At 36.1% G+C, this 24,984-nt stretch overlaps 1 protein-coding gene across 8 annotated transcripts in view; it reads right to left on the bottom strand.

Annotated features, from left to right (window-relative positions):
* Positions 1–24,984, bottom strand: part of DIAPH3 (diaphanous related formin 3) — a 487,836-nt gene that overhangs the window by 304,844 nt on the left and 158,008 nt on the right. For all 8 annotated transcript variants that reach the window (XR_004958076.1, XM_036249888.1, XM_036249889.1 and 5 more), the window contains exons 13-17: positions 22,332–22,450; positions 18,675–18,739; positions 10,905–11,009; positions 6,302–6,613; positions 5,410–5,524 (exon numbers count right to left, since the gene is read on the bottom strand). Coding sequence is in view for 7 of the 8 variants with exons in the window: in XM_036249888.1 (XP_036105781.1) it covers positions 5,410–5,524; positions 6,302–6,613; positions 10,905–11,009; positions 18,675–18,739; positions 22,332–22,450 (716 nt within the window). In the remaining variant the exon portion in view is untranslated. The remainder of the gene's footprint in view (positions 1–5,409; positions 5,525–6,301; positions 6,614–10,904; positions 11,010–18,674; positions 18,740–22,331; positions 22,451–24,984) is intronic.

The following is a 24,984-nucleotide window of genomic DNA, read 5'->3' as shown; positions in this document are numbered from 1 at the left end:
AATAATTCCTTAAGTCTTCTTTTGTTCTTTTGAAATTCAGACAAAAACCGAATGATAAATTCAGCCACAGACAAGAACCAAACAATAAATCCCTAGAGAAATATTTAATTCTCCACTGAATGACTTCCTCCCCAACATTTCCAAATTAGTGTTTGTCAAATGACTTTTCAGAAATCTTTAAGATGTGTAAGATATGCTACATCTATTTTGACATCATCTCTTTATTAACAGGCATTCCCAAGGAACATAGCTCTCTTTTAGAAATTATATCGTCCATCTAAATGTAGACTTGTGAGGTAGTTTAGTGTTTTTATACACTTTTGTTCTTATAGGAATAAATTGTGTTTCTGTTACAAAGCAACATCTTGAACACAGTCAAGTGCCTGGGATAATCCATAATTTATTCACTCTTTACCTCAATTCTTTGTCCACTGAACTATTATGATGTCAGAAATCTCAGCTTGATTTGTTTTTAAGTGCATAATCCATTAACAGTTTCCATATGCCACAACTGTTCAGTTGGGAAATATTTATAAACCAGTTTATTGGCTCTATCTGGCAAATATGACGCACCTGTTATAAAATGTGATTACTTTAGGAAGCTAACAATTGTGGAATCACATTTTCATAATAAATCAGTCTAACTGAATTAGACTATTCATATACTTTCAGAAAGCCCTTTAATCCCTATTAAGTTAACAGTTTGTGAATAATGAAAGTAATTAATATTAATTTTAGTTGATAAATCCAACACCAATAACCTGTTAGTATACTTTAATCCATTTTCCAACAGCCTGTAAAAATTAACCAACAGATGCTTCCAATCTGGTAAAAAATACACAGGCCATGAGCATCATTTTGATGATACCAAATGTTCAATACATGATGAATATTGTGATTAAATATTGAAGAGATATTACAATGTTCTTTTATAATCTTGTTAACACTTAACAGAAGCCAAAGACCATAAAATATGTCATTCTTTTCTAAAATCAAACCCAGCATGTATCGTTCCTCTCCTCATTGTTATTTTTCAACTAAGAACTTAATTGAGTCTGAGACTTCAAAGGCAACATGAGAACAGGGTACATGTCTGCCTTTCTCATTAGTGGCCCGACACACAATTATACCTAATAGGTATTTGTGGACGGAAAGAATGGTAGCCAAATACAGGAAAGAGAAAAAGTGGGATCAACAACTCAGAGAAAAATGAGAAAAAGTAACAGGTGATGGGGAAAAATGCCTACAGGTTATTTTCAGAAGAATTTAAAATAAACAAACAACTACCAAGCAAAATAGAGACAGACTCATAGGTAGAGAGCAGGCAGCCAGCTGGAGGTTGGGGTGAGGGTATGGAGGGGTGACAAAAAAGAGAGAGAGAGAAAAAGAGAGAACTCAGACACAGAAACAATGTGGTGGTGATGGGGTGGGGGGAGGGGGAAGAAAAAGAGGGCATAGAGGGGATAAATGGTGATGAAAAAAATAAAATATAAAAAGGTAAAATATCTCAAAAATTTAGAACTGAGACACAGAGAAACCAAAATGAGATACTTAAATATCAAAACAAGGTATAAAAAAAAAAAAAAAAGGATTCAACTGAATGAGGAACAAATGTTCATTTCCCAGGAAAAGACCAAGAGAGGGGTTCCTACTTTTAAAGGCATGACACGGGCACTTTCCCACTGAAGCAACGTTGTATGTCACAGGAAGATTAGTTTAGAAAACAAAATAACTAAAAGCAAAGTGATACAATGAAGAGCAAAATGAGTTAAGAGGAAATGCCCAAGCTCTCACCAAGAATATCTTGCAATATCTGTGAGTAGGTGGGGTAGTCTAGAATTCTGGGAGCCAGGCCTGTTTTGCATGACAAAACCCTCAGCAGAGATGTGGTCAAGATTAAACAGTGTAACATGAAAATGACCGGGCTCTGGGGCTGGGACGCCACAGGTGATCTACAGGTATTATTAGTCCTTCCTTTTCCTACTCTCAGGGTATGAGAGTTCTCAAACCTAACCACCTTAACCTAAAAGTCCCAGAAACCTGAAGCAATGCCTTCTGTAAGGAAAAAAGCCACACTACATAACAAAAAATAAGTAATATGTGAGAGAAATTTTCAAGGTTCTCTTTAAATGACTGAAGTCAGTTCTGTTTTTCATGCTACCTATTTGAAATGCTCAGGAAGCACAAAGGATTGGCATCTACCATTTTAAATGCCTGGGAAGGAACATGTGCCTTTGTAATCATAGAAATAGCCCTGGCTTTTGTTGTTTAATCCTTATCCAAGGATATGTTTTTATTGATTTTACTGATTTTTAAAGATAGAAGAAGGGAGAGAAAGGGAGACAGACAGACATCACTGTGAAAGAGAAAGAAACATGAATCGGTTGCTTCCCTTATGCACCCCGACTGGGGATTGAACCTGCAACCTAGGTAATGTGCCCTGACTGGCAATTGAATCTGAAACCTTTTGATGTACGGGACGATGCTCCAAGCAACTAAGCCACCCAACTGGGGCCTTTGTATTCTTCTTTTATTTTTATTTTTATTTTATTTATTTTATTGATTTTAGAGAGAGAGAAAGAAACATCAATCTGCTTACTCCTGTATGCCTCACATTGAGGATGGAGCCCAAAACCCGGGCATGTACCCCGACTGGGAAATCAAACCAATGACCTTTCAGTGCATGAGACGACGCTCAACCAACTGAGCCACAGTGGCCAGGGAGCTGTCTTCTTTTTAAACAAGATAAATTTAAACCTGTTTCTCAAATCCTACCCGCTACCCTCTGGCAACCACCAATCTCTATCCATGAGATTGATTTCTTTGTACTTTTTAGATTCTACATATAAGAGAGATCATATTATTTCATTTAGCATAATGCCCTTGAGGTCCATCCATAGTGTCACAAATGCCCTGCTTCTTGGTCAAAAGGGTTACTGCAAAAGAACCCCAGATATACCAGTTGCTCTAAAAACCTACTGATCATTGGTAATCTGAATCCTTTGTCCTTTCCTGCCAAGTTGTGAAGCAAACCAGTGATGAAAATCAACCAGCAGCCAATGCTTCTCCTTTCCCCTGCGTACTATGGAGTAGAGCAACTGTATTTCTACCTTGCACTGAACAATAAATAAATGACTAGCTTTAAATTTGAATTTTGCAGAAATTACTAAATTGATTCAAACAAAGTAGGCTTTGGAGACATGGGGGACTGGTAAATGGTAACATATGGACCTAATGCCTCAGCACCAGGCCATAAACAAAGACCACAACGAGCTAGCTACCTGCCCACCCCACCAGCCCTTGCATTCCGGACAACTTTCTTCTGTCTTCCTTTCTCATCTTTGCTAGAAAATATCTATACAAAATCTTGCTTTTCTGGAAGCAGCTATAAATAGCCCTATCAAAAAATAATAATAATTAACTACTAGTCATACCTAAATTAAGCACTATCCACTGAGGCCCCTCAAATAATGCTTACTAGGCCCCAAACATAGTCACCTTCACAGCTTGTCCCGTCGGCACTGTAATGTTAGCACTGCCCAGGGTTACAACCCTGGACTTTGCCATCTTTTCTATTCACCATGAAAATGCCACCCACAGTCACAGAAAACAGAAGGTAGCATTTAAAGTGAGAAAACAGAAGTCATAGGCCTCTGCCTGCCTCTTAGTCAAATGAAACAGAGATCCAGGGCACAGGAGAGAGTATATACAAAGACAGAGCAGGATGTGAGTATGGAATGTTCAGAAAATGCTCATCACTTCCTTAACCTTTACAACTGGTGTTAGATTGAGCAAATACATTGGTTTTTTTTTTCCTAACCTTGAATCTCAAGGCTAAAGTTAGATGACAAGAATATTTTAAAGGTCCAATTATTTCATTTAGGGCTAACACTACAGCTAAATTAAAGACAAGCTAACAAGTTTCCCTTTTGAGCCTCATTAATTAAGAAAGTAATCAGAGTAAAGATGGAAAAAAAAGGAGAGTAGGTGGGTGGTAGTATTACTTAAATAGCTTTCAGGTACCTCCATTTGCACCTACTAGGAAAGCAAAGGGAAAAGTAATCAATTCCAGATTATGAAATCTGAAATTCTGAAGTGTTTTACATATAAATACACATTTTAACTGCCATATATTTTCCTTGATTGCCTAAAGAGTACACTAATGTTATTCAAAGAAAACTGTGATTCTCTATAATCAAAAGGTAAATTAAGATCTGCTTACTTCACAAGATTTCCTAGGATAAGCTTGCTGGAAAAATTCCCCATTTTCAAAAACCAAAATATATCATTTTACTATTTTGGTCAAGACTAATGGCACTCAAAAATATGTGCTGAAGACTTTGGATTTACCATGCATGCTAGAAAACTATCTTAATTTACAATTTTTAGTGTATCTAACTTAAAATTCTTTTTTTTTAAGTTTCTAATTTACATTTACATTTTAAAAAGCATTTCAAAGGAATGTAAATGATTTTTTTTGCTATCGGCCAACATCCTTCCATGATCAAGGTAAAACAGAAATAGCATCTGGAATGGTGTCTAGCACACACTAGGTATTTTAAGAAATGAAGCCTTCCCATCTCCATTAGTACAACAGGTCCCCTCCAGCTCTCTCTGTGATGCATGAGCTCGGGCACAGGAGTAGCACAAATCTATGGGCTCCTTTCTGAAAATTAAAGGTAATTACTGATCCAAGATCTAACGTGTTATATAATACTTAAAAATTAACTTAACAGTATGTGTAAGTGGGTACCAGCCCTGAGACAAGTGCTTTTGGCCCATGAAATTAGATGAAATAAATTCAATTTTCAGACAGGAGTGATATCTAAATATAATTATTCTTACAAAAATCACACTGAACAAATAAAAGCTATCACAAAACAATTTGAAAAAACATTCCATTACTTTTAATGAAAAGATCTTATATAACCTACTCATACATTTCCATTTCACACTTTCAAAACATTCTTTAAAATTGATAGTTCCATGTCACGCGATTCATTAATTAAACTATTTGACAGTCACTGTACTATTAAATATTAAAATTTAACTAGAGAAAGGGTCACATTTTGGTTTTGTTTTTACTGTTCTTCACTGACAAAAAGGAATTCTCATGCCAAAAGTCTCTATGAAAATATCCTCCTTTATGAAAATCTAATTTAGAACATCTTCAAAACAGATATTATATAAAAATTTAAGTTTTGTATTAATCATTTGCATTTTAAAATTTGCTCATTTGATACCTAAACAAACTTTTCTTTTTAAAAATGTAATTTATTAAATCATTTATTTACCCATTAATAAAGAAATATGTAACACTCGTAAAATAGTGCTCTCTAGTAGTTAATATACAAAAAGTGGCAATGTTAAAATATTAAAATGAACAAATAACCAAGATGTTAAACTTACCTTTTTGTTGGCAACAAAATGTATTCTCAAGTTTACAAAGCAAATCCACACTTTCATACTTATTTTCATTTGCTTTTATCCAGAAACAGTTTTCAGTCATTTCATGAGGTCTGATCTGCAGTCAGAGAGAAGACGGAATCATAAATAGTGGGGTGTTTCATCTGTCCCAGCCCAGTCATTACGTTCAGACCCAGCGCCCCACAGCTGCCAGCCAATGTTTATGAAGTAATCCCCATATGATTTTTCTCCAAACTGTGTTCAATGAAATATGAGTTCTGCAGGAAGTTAAGCTTTTATTAAGGAAAAAGGAGGGGGGATTGAAGCTGAATAAAATGAAGTTTGTTTCTTCTCAATTACTTCTCAGAGTCTTTACTAATGCTCATGTGTACTATGCCTCTTCAAGTGCAGGATACATTACCCAGCACTTCCTGAGGTTATGTGACCAACTAACACTGACTCCCAGCAAATTTAAACCCAGAAAGCCTTAGTGGAGAACAAAGGACTTTGTCTCAACACTTTAAAAACAAACAAACAAAAACAGGCTATTTATTTAAAATCACTTTTAAACAGGGTTCCTACTGGAAATTATACATACATAAAAATTAAATTTTAATCTAGGTAATAATATGTTTACTTCCATTTATTTATTTATTTATTTATTTACCTTTAACCAGTTCAATCTTCTCATGTTATACATACATAAAAATTAAATTTTAATCTAGGTAATAATATGTTTACTTCCATTTATTTATTTATTTATTTACCTTTAACCAGTTCAATCTTCTCATGTTATACATACATAAAAATTAAATTTTAATCTAGGTAATAATATGTTTACTTCCATTTATTTATTTATTTATTTATTTATTTACTTACTTACTTACTTACTTACCTTTAACCAGTTCAATCTTCTCATGTTGATTTCGGGTTTAAATTCTTTCTTTGGTTTCAACCCAAATGGTAGGATAGGTGGGAGCGAGTTTCCTCCGCTGAGACATCCTAGGGGAGGTGGTGGAGGCACAGGACCACCAAATGGCAGGGGCATGCCAGGAAGCGGAGGAGGTGGAGGAGGTGGAGGAGGTGGAGGAGGTGGAGGCGGGGGCGGCGGGGGCGGAGCCACAGAAGGAGCAAGTGCTGGCTGCCCAGTTCCATTTTCTTTTGACAGGGGCAAAGAGGTACTGATATCAGCTGACAAGGCACCAAACTAGAGAAAGGAAGAAACAAATACATAACAAACATGACTAAGAACACTCTGCAGAACATATAAAGGTACATGTTCCTTAAAAATGATGTATTATCGCCCGCCCAGAGTGGATTAGTGGGTTGAGCATTGTCCTGTGCAATGACCGGTTGCTGGTTCGATTCCCTGTCAGGGTATAAACCTGGGTTGTGGGTTTGATCTTCAGTTGGGGCACATAAGGAAGGCAACTGATCAACGTTCTCTCACATCAATGACTCACTCTCTCTCTCTCTCTCTCTCTCTCTCTCTCTCTCACAGGTCCCTGGGTGAGGATTAAAAATAATGTATTATTTTAAACCAAAAATAAGTAAACATCAGTAATTTCATGTGATTTAACCTAAAAATTCTAGTGAAGTTTATTCCCAGTTAAGAATATAATTACAGCTTTTGTTTTCATAAAAGTGTTATTGAAAGAAACATGATTACCCGTTTTGAGGTAGCCATGACCATCCAGGTACAGATGGCCAAAAGGGAAATGGGTATATGGGTCTGAAGATTTAAAAATCAGCAGTTTCGCCCTGGCCGGTTTGGCTCAGCAGTTAGAGCGTCCGCCTGCGGTCCAGAGAGACTCGGGTTCGGTTCCCGCTAAGGGCATGCACCTTGGTTGCAGTTTGTCCCCGGCCCTGGTTGGTCGTGCGGGTGGCAGCCACTCGATGTGTCCCTTTCACATCGATGTTTCCCTCTCTCTCTCTTCCTCTCTCTCCCTCCCACTCTGTGCAAAAAATGGAAAAATGTCCTCAGATGAGGATTAAAAAATAAAATAAAAAATAAAAAAATAAAATAAAAATCAGCAGTTTCTAGGTGATGGCTGAAGCCATGGAAGTAGAGAAGTTCACCTAGAGGTGTACAGAGTATATACCATGAGGAAAAGCCTATGTACAGAATTATATACAACACTAGCATTTAAATAAGAAAGAAAGAAAAAAAAATCCAGAAAAAGACTTAACTAGTATTGCCACAGCATGCCATTGACCCCTGAGATAAAAAAAGTCTAAAATTCTTAGTAGGACCTCCAAAGACAGGGCCATCATCAGCAGGTCAAGTGACTTTCATATACAAGTCTATGTATTCGCCAACCTCATTTCCATTTCAGGGGCCTGCGCACATTATTGTCTCCACCGGGAACATCCGCTTCACCTGGCCATCTCCTACCTCTCCGTCTCAGCAACCATATCCCTTCCTCAGGAACCACTCACTTCACACTGATAGCACCCTGTTCTTCTCCTTGATTGCTCTTATCAAGTGTTTCATAACTACTGAAGGAATTATTTGCATGTATTTCTTTGATAAGTTCTAACCCCATTAGGGAAGGGACTATGCTTGTCTAACTACTCTTTCCCCAGCACCCAATGTTGTGACTAGCAAAGACAGCTTTGAAGAAATATGTGCAGGATAAATGAATTAAAGACAGGAAGAGAAAAAGGCAAACACAAGGGTCCTGAATCAAAAATGAAAGAGTGTGACCCCCAAAAAGGGTATTCTGCATCAAATGTCAGAGAAGAAAGGTAAATTGAGGAGTGAAAAAAAAGACAAATATGTCCACCGGTCACTTTTGTCCTTAATGTTTCCATGGCATGCCAAGAATTTAATAGATGCATTTTGACCGTTATAAAGAAGATCTGGGTTCATAAATAATTTTATGATATTATTATTTTCCTAATATAACTAACTTTAATCCTGAGCCTATACATACATACAAACTACCTTGCACATTTAATAAATACTAATAAGTCATCTAAAAAGTTGATTTCGATTGGCGACGGAGTGATAGAAGCTACATAGACCATCTCCCAGGACCAAACTGGAATTACAACTGAAAAATAAAAAGTTTTATGGTGTCCGGGACGATTTGGCTTAGTGGTAGAGCGGCATCCCACGGACCAAAAAGTCTCAGGTTCGATACTTCTGTTGAGGTTTGTCCCTGGCCCTGGCTAGGGTTATGCTGGTGGGAGGCAACCAGTCGATGTGTCCCTCTCATGTCCATGTTTCTCTCTCTCCCCCTCCCATTCTATCTGAAGATAAATAGAAAAATATCCCCAAGGTAAGGATTTAAATAAATAAATAAATAAATAAAGTTTTATGGCACAGTTATGAAAAATAGATCATTTATAAAAATGCCTGAAATTCCATCTGAGAACAGCACAAAGAAAAGTTGCATAAAATTTGAAACCACAAATCAAAGAACATGCCTTATCAAAATATGAAATATAAAGAAGAATCACATTAGTGTTATGCTGGGTTATTGTGATCTTAGATAGTACTTCCCTTTGAATGTTAAGAATGCATGTATTTTATACTCACACACAATATACATTTTGTAGTTAACTATTAACATCCTAAAACAAAGACATGGCTGAATTTCTGCTCTAAACTAGTTTATGTGATAGTATGATTGACTTGAATATACTGTTCATGAGGCCAGACACTGTGACTACCTTGGTCAACATTATATCCCCAAGATCTAAAACTGCTCGGTTAAATGACTAAATAAATGAAATAAAAAATAACAGAACAAATTTTATTCCTAACTTTCATAATCTGCATAGCTTTTATCAAAGAGAAGTATCTTAAGGCAAATGCAGAGATTTCATGAGAAACACACTTATTAATCCAAAGAATTTGTCAGTGGTTCAAAAATGAATACGGAAGCCAAACCTTTAAATCCCTAATTCCAGGCCTTCTTCTGATCGCCATAAAAACAGGTCATCATCGTCCACAATTTCATACAACATAGGACTAAATCTCAGTTTCAAAATGTAAAATTATTCTCCTTTCATATAAAAGCACATGTAGCAATAATGTAGCCAAAGATGGCAAAAGTTTTTTATAAACTGGAATTTCCTAGAGTACATTTATAAATAAGTAACCCTTCAAATGGGAGATATTAAAAATACAAGTCTTTAAATTTATATTAGCCCAGACCAGGAAAAACTAGTGATAAATATTTCAGCCATTGTCTATTACTCTATCTAAAATATAAAACACAATCAAATGTTACTTTTAATATGAGAGATGAGGGAGCCACCTGGGAAACACGAGAAAGTTCAATAAACTGTTGTCCCTCCTTTTTGTGCACTAAAGAAGAAAGACAATTGAGAATAATTTATTTGTAGATAGGAGCTTTTAATTTTTTGTTCTTAATCCTCATCTGACGATATGTTTATTGAATTTTAGAGAGGGAGAGAAAGGGAGGAAAAGGGAGAGGGAGGGAGAAAGGGGAGGGAGAAAGGGGAGAGAGAAACATGGACTGAATGAGTCCCAAATGTGCCCCAACTGGGGATCTAGCCCACAGCCCTTCAGTGTAGGGCACAACACTCCTCCACCCAACTGTGCAACCCAGCCAGGGCAGGAGCTATTCATTTTTTTTTTCACTGAACACTAATAGATATCTCTCTTTTAGGATATCCCAAACAGCCTCTGTAAGAAAACTATCCATTAAGTATTCAAAAGAAAACAGAATTGCCAATAATATAGGAAGTAGTATAACAATATACAAAATAGTATATCTGAGACTCTTTCAACATAACCATAAATTAGGATAAAAGAAAAATAGGAAAATGATACTAACAGCTCATCATCCTATGTACAAATCTACATGAAGAATGTTGGCTGTGACTATTCGACCTCCCACCTCCATCCATTTATGATATGTAGATGATATATTTATTGCTATCTAAAATGTTTTATGTGTAGAGGGTGTGTGAGCTATCAGCTTCATAATCCAGATTTGTTCTTTCTCCTTTTTCTGTCATGTTCTAAATCTGTTTACTTTTGGAAATTGAAAAATTATCAGAAAATGTTCTCATTCAGCTAGAGGTTATCTTTCACTGCAAGGTACCCATAAGGTGAAGGTTTGGAAAAATAAATAACTTGAACAATAATTTCCTGTAGTAGGATAAAGATCAATGATGAATGACAAATCTAAGATGAAAAGAATTTCTTATCCTGCATGCTTAATTACTTAGGCAACAGACATTACAAACAAAACCCAAACAAGACATAAGGAAGCAGATTGGTTAGTAAAAGTTTAGACATTCTTAAAAATGCAAGTTGAAAAAAAAAGTGAAAAAATGAGGGTTTTTTTTTTTTTTTGGTAAAAATAAACATAGAGAAGAAATACATATAAATACTATTATGAAAACATACAAATGAAATTAAAGTTTAAACATTTTGATGCTTTGAGGATATGGCATGACCTTTGCTCCCTTGGTAAGCTTTCAATACTCAAATTCACTCTGGGTAGATGGTATTTTACCTGAGATTTAAAAGCTTGTAATTCTGCTTGAAGTTCATTAATCTTTGCCTCCTTTTCCTGCAATTGGGCCTGAGTTTCTTGGTGGTTGGTAAACTCTTTTTCAAACTAAAAAGAAAAGTAATGAGAGAGAGAAATGGAAATGAAAAGCATTATTTATAGAGAAATATAACTCAATCATCTGTCAGTAGAACATAAACTTTTATGAAAGGAATGGTAGATTTTTGCTAAGTCACCCACAGCCTTTCTCGAAGTCCCACCAAATCATTTGTAGCGGAGCAGACAAAGCCAGAGATGGAGTCTGTGACCTCCTCTCTGCAGAGGAAACTGGCCCATAGTTATCTGCAACCCTGGTATTTTTCTTAAAAGTCCAGAAATATCATTGGTACTTTGTGTAAAATAATAGAGAGCAAAGCATTGTACTGAGTTCCCTGACCTCTACATACATACAAAAATGTATACTTGAAATTTACCTCAAGTTTATCAGTATGACTTAAAGAATTCCATTTTAATATTTTTGTTTATTAATAAGTAACTCTATTATATAAATGCATCAGTTACTTAGTTTTACTCTTATACCATCAGGAGATTTAAGGACCATGATGTAAGCTCTAACCTTCAACATTTTAAGAGAATAAAATCTGTCTTATTTATCATTAATCTGTTGGAAATTAATCTTTCCTAAATCCCTATTGGGAGGAAGGTAAACAGTAAAATGTGCTGAATCCAATGAGTTTTTAAATTTATATAGCCACTCATCACAATTTCCCATCTTGCATACCAATAGCTTACTAACATTATAACTGGAAACCTCTCCTAACAGAGGTGAATTTAAATAGGGTGCTGTCTCATAATCAGAAACAACTACTTGACTCTCTTTTAAAAATGGGGAAGGGGGTCAATCAGTTAAAAATAATGCAACTACTTCACATGTAGCCTGAAACTTTAAAATACAGTCAAACCTCAACAAGGAAAAGAACCTCAACAATGACATAGAACTCAACAGTTCACAAAGGGTTGTATGAATCTTATTCTGTCCTTAACACAGGAGCCAGTTACTAGTTGCTCCTCAGACAGCCAGTAAGTAAAAGATGTGAGATTAAAAGCCAGAGTGTGCGTTTGTGAAGTCTGAGTTATTTAGATGAAACTGCACTACCTTCCTATAACCAATGTTTAAATAATGCTTTACACTTTTTAATAGACTTTAGTTTTAAAGTAGTTTTAGGTTCACCACAAAATTAGGCAACAGTTTCAGAGATTCCCCATAAACTCCCTACCCCCACACATATATTGCCTCCCCCATGTTTTACAGTATTTAAAGCACAAAAATAAGCACTTTTGCATTTTATCACAAATACAACTATGAAATAAGAAATAGTATTACAATTCTCATTACAGGTTAAAAAAGAAAATCTCAAACTCATGGTCCTCTTACTCTAAACCTTGTGTCCCTACATAAAGATAACAGAAACTACTAGGAAAAAACATCCAAATATGCTTTACCTCTCCCAAACACCACCACCATTACTTCTCCTCCTCCTCCCCCTACTACTACTACTATAGAAACTCCAAAACACTCCTACTATGAATAGTTTTTAAAAGATATTAATCTTGCCCTGGCCGGTTTGGCTCAGCGGTTGGAGTGTCGGCCTACGGTCCAAAGAGACCCGGGTTCGGTTCCCACTAAGGGCATGTACCCTGGTTGCAGTTTGTCCCCGGCCCTGGTTGGTCATGTGGGTGGCAGCCACTCGATGTGTCCCTTTCACGTCGATGTTTCTCTCTCTCTTCCTCGCTCTCCCTCCCACTCTAGCTGAACAAAAAATGCAAAAATGTCCTCAGATGAGGATAGGAAAAAAAAAAAAAAGATATTAATCTTGCCCTGGCCAGTATGGCTCAATTGGTTAGAGAGCCGCTCTCTGCATGGAAGGGTTGCGGGTTCTATTCCTGCCCTGGGCACCTAGGCAGGTTACAGGTTTGCGTCTCAGGTGAGGTATGTACAGAAGGCAACCAATCACTGTTTCTCTCTCACATCTCTCTCTCTCTCTCATCAATGAAAAACATATTCTTGGGTGGGTTAAAAAAACAGATACTAATCTTAGACCTAACAAAATAACTAATGTACTAACCAAAGCACGCTTAGATGTCGGAGGAAACACAAAGCCTTCCTGTCACCCAGGGATTCCGTGGGAACTGGCTACGTCAACTGCCTTCAGGCCTCCGATGCACTATGAACCGCTCTGCCTTTCTGTCCTATGCCGTACTCCACATCAACTAACTGTAATCTTCTTTTTGCTTCAAAGCCAACTGCTTTAAAGAATGTTCTTATTCCACACTCACTTTTCTGACCTGCTGACCTTCATTCACTTCATCATCCACTACAACTTATCATTCTTTCACTCTAAAAACTGCAGCTTATCAAATCTCAAATTACCCGGACTTCTCTGAGCCTCATCTTGATTTCTCTACAGCTGTGGTAGGGTTTAAAGGTAACTAACTAAAATCAAATAAAGTTCAGTGTTCAGGTCTTCAGTCACATTAACCATTTTATAAGGGCACACCAGGCACACTTGGTTGATAGCTAGCTACCATGTTGAACAATAGAGATGATAAAACCTTATCATCATCCCTACTCCAAAGCATAAACAAACATCTCCCTTCCACTGCATGTTCCATTACAACACACTCTTCTGGTTGTCCTAATTCCGTGACTGCTCCTACCAGTTGTTTATGGGCTCCTAGTTTTCAATCCAAACCTTTAATGTTGCCACTGTATTACATTCCTTCCTCGCCCCTCTGCTGGGCTCACAGCTCATTTCTCATTGGATGCTCTCTTCCACAATCATATGCTTCAATCACCATACTTATATTGATGGCTTCCAAATCGTGGTCACTAGCTCAGATTCTCATCTGAATTCTAGACTGAACATTAGTCCATAAGTATATTTTCAACTGCTTAATGAACATTTTTTCAAGATAAACAAAACAAAAATGTTTTCAAAACCAATGTTATCTTCCTCTTACAGACTTTGTTGTTTTGAATATCGTTATTATTTCTAAAGGACAGCCCAAATGACATGCCTCCTTTGTCCTTAAACCTTCTTTTCTGGCTTCATTATGAAGGCCACATTCATTAACCTAGTATCTAAGAACCCTCTGGAAAATGGCCCCAGAGTACCTCCTCCCCACTATACAGTAAATAGCTAATAGCATGCCTGTGGTGTGTCCCTCAGAGTGGCAGGTGCTAAAGATACAGACTTAAACAGAATATGGTCATTGCTTTTAGCAAGCGTAGTATATGGTAACAAAGTAAAAGCAAACAAGCCAAAACCTATAAAAATTTCCAGCAATAGCCCTGGAAAGTTTGGTTCAGCAGTTGGAGTGTCGGCCTGCATTCCAGAGAGACCTGAGTTTGGTTCCCGCTAAGGGCACGTATCTTGGTTGCAGTTTGTCCCTGGCCCTGGTTGGGTTGTGCGGGTGGCAACCACTCAAAGTGTCCCTTTCACATCGATGTTTCTCTCTCTCTCTCCCTCTCCCTCTCCCTCCCTCCCACTCTATATGAACAAAAAACTGGAAAAGTGTCCTCAGAAGAGGATTAAAAAAAAATTTCCAGCAATAAAGACAGAAAGAGATGGTGAATGATTGCTGGAGGATGTTTGGCCTGAGGTTTGAAGAACTTGAATAGTTAGCTGAGAAGTGCAGCTAGCATTTCAATTAGAGGAACTATCATTAGATGACAATCAATCCCTTATAAGGGGCACAAAAGGAGGTGTGAGAACAAATTGCATGGGATGAAGCTGGAGATGTACAGAGATGGAATCGCTGAAAGGAGTTTTAAAACAAGCCAAAAAGTGTTTCCTTTTTCCTAAACAAAAACAATGGAGAACTATTAAAGTATTTATAATAAGCAAATAACAACCAGGTTTGCAGTTTGGAAACCCAACCAGCAACAAGTATGGAAGATGGACTGAAAGAGAAATACTAGAGGCATGGAAGCGAGTTTAGGGGCTACGGCAGTGACCCCAGTAAGAAATAAAGGCCTGCATGAATGAAGGTAGAAGACAGGATAATGAAAAGAAAATGAAGCAAAATGATTTTACAGAAATCAAATAGGTTAGTGTCCAACTGAATGAAGGAAGTGAGTGTGGTAACATGTATAAGATGACTATGGTGTTCTGTTGCTTTGCAAGCTCAAAACAAAGTATTATAATTTGATAGGAAAGATGAGGACATAAAATGCAAACTGTAAAGACCTCTTTAGGGCAAAGAAAGATAAATTTGGTATAGGAAATGTTAAGATTGAGATACCTATAAAAAAATTCAAATTTTATGCCCGGCTCCTTCTTGGTATCTCATTTTGATGCCTCATACTGATCCGTCAGAGCTCACATTAGCTATCACATCCTGGCCACCCAAGACTGGGTGAGGAGTATTTCCTATAGGCTTACACACCACAAAGGGTTTTCCTACCATAGTGATTATCACACTGTAATATAAACAATATCAAAACGACCCTGGCTGGTTTGGCTCAATGGTTATAGAGTGACCCACAGATTATAGGGTTGCAGATTCAATTCCCAGTCAAGGTCATGTACCTAGGTTATAGGTCTGATTCCTGGCCCCAGTAGGGGTCATGCAGGAGGCAACTAATCGATGCGTCTCTCTCACATCAATGTTTCTTTCTCTCTTTTTCTTTCTCTCTCTCCCTTCCTCCATCCCTCCTTCCCTTCTTCTCTATCTAAAAATCCATGAAAAAATATCCTCGGGTGAGGATTAACAACAACAAAAAAATCAAAACGTAGAAACACACACCTCATCAACCTGGCAGATCATTAATAGTGAAAATCTTTTCTATTTTACTCATCAACTTTCCAAAGCTTTATATTCATAATTAAACTCAATATATCTTTGTTGAATAAACTGTTGAGCCAATTCATGTCCAATCTTCCTTTATATGTTGAATAACTAAGTCACAATCCCCCAGCATCAAAAGCCTTTGAGAAGTCATTTTCTCAGTTCTCCTTCTGATGGCTGCTGAATGTTTACTGCCACATAGCAAGAAATTAAAAAATTAAATTCATGCCCTGGCCAATTTTGCTTGGTGGTTAGAGCATCAGCCTGCGGACCACAGAGTCCCGGGTTCAGTTCCCGCTCAGGGCACATATCTCAGTTGCAGTTTATCCCCGACCCCGGTTGGGGTCGTGTGGGTGGCAACCACTCGATGTGTCTCTCTCTCTCTTACTCCCTCTCTCTCTCCTGCTCTATCTGAAGATGAATGCAAAAATGTCCTCAGGTGAAGATAAAAAAAAACTTAAATTCTTATGAGTGTAAGAATTAAAAAGTCTTTTTCACAACATAAATATGTACACTATTATATTTCATAAGCATTAGGATCAGATTCAAAAGAATCAAGGACTATGTGGGGGAACAAATATAAAACCATCAAAATAACTAGCCATAATTAGTACACACGAAGAGAATTTAATAAATTAACTTGCCCATATTGAAAGTATCTGTATTATTTACCAAGGAGAAAAACATCTCAACTCTAACCTATAAGAGGATCAGATAAAATGTAAACGTTGCTTTAGCATTTTTATATCTACAGTCAAATCACAGTAGCCTTGGAAATAAAATGAATCTCCATTAAAAAATGTACTTTATAAAAACTGATATGATAGCCTTCTTCCCCAAAAAGAGCTACTAGAGCAATACTATGCTTACAATATTACACGCAAAATATGTCAAGAAACACAGTTAAGGTTGAGGCTCTGCTTCACTTCATTCCCTGGGGTAAATGTATTAGTGCATCTGTACAAGAAGGTTGACAACTCAATATCCTCTATGTACTTTCTGACATTTCTGGTCTTCATTTTTCAAATTTATGCACCAAAATAAAGAATGTGTCTAGCAGCTATGATAGCTTCCTGCCTAAAGCCAAGTATTTACATGTGTCCTTATAAAGCTATCAGAAAGAAGTTCTTGCTGATATATACAAAATGGAATGGCAGTAGAAATCTTTTATGGAGCAAACACTATTTTCTGAATATACCTAAGACACATAACTTCTGACTAAAAGGAGACAACTAACCTTGAACAAGGTCTTTCTTTTTTTACATCTAAAGCTTACAATTTTAAAACAATGTATGGAGAATGTTATCACGTTTAACACGACTCATATGAACTATATACCTCAAAATTATTATTAAGTCAAACCTACACTATCTGGGATACATCCAAATCAAGTACTTGAACATTTCCTACTACTTTCCCATGAGGAGTAAAAATTCTCAGCTGAGAATATAAAGTCAGCAGGGTGAGGGGTCCCCCAAGAGTTCAGACATCTATCAACTATTAACACTTATGACACTAAATTTAAATGACCCGTTGTTTACTTATTGTGAATATCATATTTACAGCTGTAACCCTAGCCTATAACCGAAGGCCTGAGATATAATACCCTCTCAGTGTTTGGTGAGTCCTGAGGATATCTTAGGAAATTGATAACGTTTTTCATAAGTTACTGCTAATTTATGAAAAAGTGCCTATCATTTGCAGTTATGTTTTATCTTAAAAGTTTATAAAAATGTACAGTTCTCTCAAAATTCATTTAGGACTAATATAAGAAAAATGTAGCCCTGGCCGGTTTGGCTCAGAGGTTAGAGCATCGGCCTACGGTCCAGAGAGACCCGGGTTCAGTTCCCACTAAGGGCACGTACCTCGGTTGCAGTTTGTCCCCAGCCCTGGTTGGTCATGCTGGTGGCAGCCACCTGATGTGTCCCTTTCACATCGATGTTTCTCTCTCTCTCTCTCTCTCTCTCTCTCTCTTCCTCTCTCTCCCTCCCACTCTATCTGAACAAAAAATGGAAAAATGTCCTCGGGTGAGGATAAAAAAAAAAAAAGAAAAATGTAGATTATTTGGCATGATACCTAACACACAGTAAATGTTCATTTAACCTATGTTTATCAAGATGGTAGTAGTAGTAATTATTATTATTTCTCCGATGTAAGAAGCCAGTCCTATGAATTCAAATCAGAGTTACTAACTAAAATGTGAAGAAAACAATAAAAAACCCCTCCCCACAAAGAGAGAGAGAGAAAGTCTAACAGGTATGTGCTAAGCAGAAATAAAAGTACAAAACACCATCTTAAAGAAAAGTGAGGAATGGGGGCTGGACGGTTAGCGATACTACTAATTGTCAATATCTGATACTTTTGATCTCTGAAAATGATAATTTTATATGGTTCAACCTGATATAAAATGAAGCAACTTTAATCAAAACAACCTTTCTCTTAAAAATTTTAGATATGATTTCAATCATCAATACCTAAATAATACGATTTCTTGAAAAATACACCAATCTTAAAAGTCTGACTCTATACATTTTGTTCATTCCTTCAGTCACAAAAAAAATTTTTTTTTAGTTCTTAGGCCAGAATTGTTCTAGGTGCTGGGATAGTGAATAAAGCAAACAAAAAACTCCTCATAAAATTTACACATTCATATATACACATGTAAATACATTAACAAACTATGTAACATGTAAGCTGATAATTGAAACAAAAGAAAAATAATAAAAGCAGCATAGAGAGGGTCAGCTTTGGGTGTGGAGAGCTAAAATTTGTAAATACAACTGCCTAGAAGCCCTCGTTGGAGGGTGGCACGTGTGCAAACACCTGGAAGAGGCAGAGGAGAAAGAGAAAACAAGCAGCCAGGTCTCTAAGGCACAGGCACACCTGCAGTGGTTCCCCCAACAGTTAGTCAAAGTTACTTACTTTCTTGTGAAATTCTGATGCTTTCTCTTCAGACTCTTCTACTTTTGCTTGATCTATGCAAATATCTAAAATTACAAAAACAGGAAATTTTAAATTGCAGTACTTCTCAAATTCATTATGACTTAAAAAGTTTAGAGAGAAAGAAAAAATCATTGAAAAGATTTAAAACAGTGCCAGTAATAAAATCAGCACAATGGAGAAACATATTACAATGTTGGAATGAAGAAGAATTTTCTAAGCATAAAAACAAAGCCATAAAACATAAAGGAAAAAACAAAACCTACCACAATTTTAAACTTCTATTAGACAAAAGGAGGAGGAAGTTCAACTGTAACATACAACACTCACAGGTTTCTATCATCAGTTCATAAATATTTTGAAGACAGAAGAGGATATCCAGCACAAGATGGGAAAATGGGCCGGAGTAATGAACAGAAATTTAAGAATAATAAAACTAAAAAATGCTAAAACATATGAATATTTGTCCTAATAATACAAATTTTACTGAGAAACAGCAAAGATTAAATGATCAATAATGCCAAACTTGGAGGTGGCTTAGAGAAACCAACTTGCCAATACAATAAAATTATAAATAAGAAATTTCACTAATGAGAAACTACGCAATAGGTACTAAAATTTAAAATATAAATTTTCTTTTACCCAGCAATTCTATTTCTAGAATTTTGTCTTTAAGGAGGAATATTCATTAAAATACTGTTTATGTTAGGCCCTGGCTAGGGCGTTTGGCTAGTGTGGATCAGTTGATTGAGGGTTGTCCCATGTACCAAAAAGTTGCTGGTTTGATTCCTAGTCAGGGCACATGCTCAGGTTGCAGGTTCGATCCACAGTGGGGTGCATATGGGAAGAAACATATCAATGTTTATCTCATACATTGATGTTTCTCTTTCTCTATCTCCCCTTCTCTAAAATCAGCAAAAGATATCCTCAGGTGAACATATAAAAATATAGTTAATGATAGAAAATAATATATTGACTACAAACGTGTGGGTTGATTTCTGGGCTCTCTATTATGTTCCATTGATCTATATGTCTATATGCCAGTACCATGCTGTTTTGATTACTAAGGGTTTGTAGTATAATATGATATCAGGTAGTGTGATTCCTCGACTTTTGTGCTGCTTCCTCAGTATTGCTGAGACTATTTGAGGTCTTTTATGGTTCCACATAAATCTTTGGAATATTTGTTCTAGTTCTGTGAAATACACCATTGGTATATTGTTAAAAATTGCATTGAATCTATAGATTGCTTTGGGTAGTATGGACATATTTTTTAATTGATTTATTGATTTTAGAGAGAGAGGAAGAAAGAGGGAGAGAGAGAGAGAGAAACATCGATGAGAGAGAACATCAACTGGCTGCCTCCTGCATACCCCTCACTGGGAATTTGGCCAACAACCTGGGCATGTGCCCTGACCAGGAACTGAACCAGCAACCTCTTGGTGCATGGATCGACACTCAACCACTAAGCCACACAGGCCGGACTAGCATAGACATTTTAATGATGCTAATTATTCCTATCCATGAGCATGATATATGCTTTCACTTATTTGCATCTTCTCCAGCTTCTTTCGTCAGTGTCATAATTTTCCGAGTACAGGTTTTTTTACATCCTTGGTTAAATTTATTTCTAGAAATTTTAATTTTTTTTAAGCAATTGTTAATGGAATACTATTCTTAGTTTCCCTTTCTAATAGTTCATTATTGGTGTATAAAAATAAAACTGCCCTGGCTGGTGTGGTTCAGTTGGTTGGGCATCGTCCAGTGCACCAAGAGCTTGTCAGTTCAATTCCAGTCAAGGCACAAGTCCAGGTTATGGGCTCAATCCCCAGTAAAGGGCATGCAGGAGAAAGCCAATCAATGTTACGCTCTCACATTGATGTTTCTCTCTCTCTCCCTCTACCTTCCTCTCTCTCAAATAAATAAATAAATAAATAAAGCAAGCAACTGATTTCTGGAGATTTTGTATCTTGCCACTTTACTAAATTCCTTTATGAGTTTTAACAGTTTTGGGGTTTTTTTGGTGAAATCTTTAGGGTTCTCTCTACACAGTAGCATGTCATCTGAAAATAATGACAGAATATTAAATTCAAAACCATAAAATTCCTAGAAGAAAACAAAACATAGGGAGTAAAATCTCAGACACTTCTTGTAACAATATTTTTCTGAAATATTGCCGTGAGCAAAGGAAACAAAAGAAAAAATGAACAAATGAGAGAATACATCAAACTAAAAAGATGTTGCACAGCAAAGAAACCATGAACAAAATGAAAAGACAACTCATTGAATGGGAGAACATATTCACCAATACTACATCTGATAAAGGCTTAATATCCAAAATTTATGAGGAGCTTATAAAACTCAACACCAAAAAAACAAACAATCCACTTACGAAATGGGCAAAGGACCTGAACAGACACTTCTCCAAAGAGGACATACAGATGGCCAATATACATATGAAAAAATGTTCAACATCACTAATCATTAGCGACACACAAATTGAAACCATAATGAGATATCACCTCACATCTGTCAGAATGGCTATCATCAATAAATTAACAAACAAGTGTTGGGAAGGATGTGGGAACCTTCGTTCTCTGTTGGTGAGGATGCAGATTGGTGCCGCCACTGTGGAAAATAATATGGAGTTTCCTCAAAAAATTAAAAATGGAACTATCTTATGACCCAGTAAGTCCACTTCTGGGACTATATCCAGAGAAACCCAAAACACTAATTCAAAAGAATATATGCACCGTTCATTGCAACGCTATTTACAATAGCCAAAATTTGGAAGCAGCCTAAATGCCCATTAGCGGATGAGTGGATAAAAAAATCTGTGCTACATTAAACAATGGAATACTACTCAGCCATAAAAATGAAGAAAATCTTACCCTTTGCAACAGTATGGTTGGACCTGGAGAGTATTATGCTAAGTGAAAAAATAAGCCAGTCAGACAAAAATAAGTACCATATGATTTCACTTACACGTGGAATCTTATGAACAAAATAAACTAACAAACAAAGTAGAGACAGACTCATGTACACAAAGAACAGAATGATAGCTGGTAAGGGTGAGGGACCTGGGTGAGAAGGGTGAAGAGATTAAACAAAGAAAAAAAGATTCATGGACACAGACTACAGTATGGTGATTGCCAGAGGGTAGAGGGTTGCGGGGAGGTAGAAGCAAGTAAAGAGGGGATAAATGATGAAGGAAGGAGACTTTACTGGGGTGGTGAACACACAATACAATATACAGATGATATATTATAGACTGTATTACCTGAAACCTATATAATTTTATTAACAAATGTCACCCCAATAAATTGTTTTTAAAAAAAGATAAAAGAACAACAACAACAATAAAAAAAGGACAGTTTGGTGCCATTGTCTTGAGTCATAACAAAGTGCTAGCAGTTTTACCCACCATTGGTTTGTATCAGGGCAAATATCAACACAGTAAAGAAGACAAAGAATGTCTTGATATTATTATGAAAATAGTTTAACTATGAGAATCCCCGGAAAGGGTACCAAGGACCTCAGAAGTCTACAGGCCCCACTATGAGAACAAATACTCTAGAACTAATCCAGGGTGTAAGAGACAGTAAGATATTTCTATTTAAATAATAGAGGAATACTCACCAACAAATTGACTCAAATCTAAATCTAGTCTTTTTCGATATGTGAAGTCTGGATCCATCCCATCTCTATGTAACACAATCTGAGATACACACTCATCGATTAATTTGAAGTACTGTTGCCTAAACCAAGGAAAAGATTAAGTGAACAATGAATTTATGAGTGTAAGTTTACATCAAAACAAAATATTTTGGTAAGCTTGATTTCAAGGTCAATCATTTACTTTGCATAGTTCAACAGCATAACAGATTTGACGTGGGAGCGGCAGTGAATACAGTTACTTTATCACTTTCCTCCTAATGATTTTAAGACATTGCATTTTTATAATCTTTTAGCAAATATAGTGTGCCTGAAAGAAGATTTTCTTACCAAAGTCAGAACCCTGACTTAATTATCAGGCAGTAAAAGAGAGAATATTAAGATAAAGTGAGATATGTGCTCAAAAGTACTCCTCATGAAGATCATCAACCAATCACTGTACCAAACTGAAGGAGCAACCATTATTTCATTTTATTAGTGAATTAATAATATTAATTCATTTTTCTAAAATATTCTCTGGAAGGTTCTTCAAACCACACAGTATACTGTTTTTAGAATGTATGTGGAAATGAATTAAAAACTGACATTGTAAATATGTACAATATCAAACAAATCTCTTACTCAAAAGAAAGCTAGAAAAATGTAGCGTAATAATTTTTGTCTAGAAATTAAAGTTTAACTAAAATGCCCAAAAGGGTTCATGTTGTCATTACAGTTCAGTGCAACTTACATGTGTAATAAGCTAAAGAACATCCCTTAAAACTCAAGCCAACACATGTGAAAGAAACAGCTAGAACATTTTATAAACAAAACCAAACTGAAGTAATAGACAGCATGGGCACTATTCTAACGAGGTACATCCTCCATCACCAGCTGCCCACCACCCCACAACTTATTTCTTCCCTCATGACATTTTGCACACTTTTCCTCTGCACACCTTCTTTACCAGGTATACGATGGCCTCTCTAGCCACTTGGGCTTCCCTTCCCTATGAACCATGAATTACTGCCCTTAACCTACTTACCCTACACCTAATAAATCCCACTCGTTAGATGCAATAAAACTTACTACAGCTTAACATTAGCAAAAAGACTAATGTTCATTAATTGTGAGAGTAAAAATATTCAAAACACTTTCTGGGTATAAACCAAATCATAAAGTTGTTATCAACTTCTTTCAAAAAATAACTTCCCATTCTCTAATATTTTAGCCATAATCACATTTACACTTAAGGTAAATATATTGCACACACATTTATATCTATCACATTTGAAGATTTAGATAATGTGGTCCATTCCTTTATACTCATTGAATGCTACCCTAATGCTGTTTTAATAATAAAAATATTTTAAATTACCACAAGCTACTTATGTCATTGAAATAAAAATCATTTGTTAACTATTTTCCCTCCTCCATACTCCAATAATGAGCTCATTTATAACGAAGCTAAAATGTTGTGCAAACATCTTTCAGCAAGGCAATATTAGCAAAGAATAATGTAAATGTGATTTCCAGAAATGTAAATTGAGAAAATAATCTTAGTGATATCAGTAAATTAATGAATATGTCAGAGGAAATTGGGAATACATTTAATTAAGAGATGAACACAAATTGTCATTATTTACTGATAAAAAGCCGTATCAGAGGATATTTTAAAGTCATATTCACTTTCTCTGTAATACTTATACAGGATATCAGAAATTATCTCCTATGCACATTCAACTAACATAGAATTCTGCACAGGGTAAGCCAATAATTATTTGTTACAGAACTGAATTTGATCTTCTACGCCACCTTCCAGTTTTCTTACTGCATTTGATTTTTCTTAGTTGGCAGGGGCTGCCTGGATATACATTTTTCAGTCAAATTCCATTGCAGCAATTTTCCTTATGTTCCACATGTGAAAGGGAACAAATATTCTCATTTCCTTATTCACTAATTATTTTAAATGAGATTATTTCGCATTCTGAAATCTATTTATTCCACACCTAATCTCTTTATTAAAATAACGAAACGAGGCTGGCCAATGTGGCTCAGTGGATTGAGTGCCATCCCATGGACTGAGAGGTCCTGGTTTGATTTCCGATCAGAGCACATGCCCAGGCTATGGGCTCAATCCCCAGTAGGGAGCATGCAGGAGGCAGCTGATAGATGTTTCTCACATCGCTGTTTCTCTCTCTCTCTCTCTCTCTCTCTCTCTCTCTCCTCCTCTCTCTCTAAAAAAATCAATAAAAACATACTTTTTTAAAAAATACAAAATGAATTATGTTTATTCATATCAATAATAGTTTAAAATGTTCACACTAAATAAAATATATTCAGATAATGGAAGATGTCTGAAAGATAAAATCCAGGTCCATTTGCTATAGTAATACCAAAAAGAAGGTAACAAGATTCCTAGAATTGTATACCAAAAAGAAGAAATTTTACTGTAATTAAATAAAACATGAACATATGACAAAATTTATGAAAACAGACATAATTCTGACTTAATATTATTATAAACTTATAACCTCTTTATAAGAACAAAAACAGCACAAGTAATGAGAATTTTGGATCATGGGAAAAACAGATGAAACTGTCTGGATGACACCAGTCATAGGAAGAACACTGCCTT

This window comes from Molossus molossus, unplaced genomic scaffold (assembly GCF_014108415.1).
Source record: "Molossus molossus isolate mMolMol1 unplaced genomic scaffold, mMolMol1.p scaffold_m16_p_9, whole genome shotgun sequence".
Lineage (NCBI taxonomy): Eukaryota > Metazoa > Chordata > Mammalia > Chiroptera > Molossidae > Molossus > Molossus molossus.
Note: the sequence above shows the minus strand (reverse complement) of the source record. Positions and strands in the feature narration are given on the sequence as shown.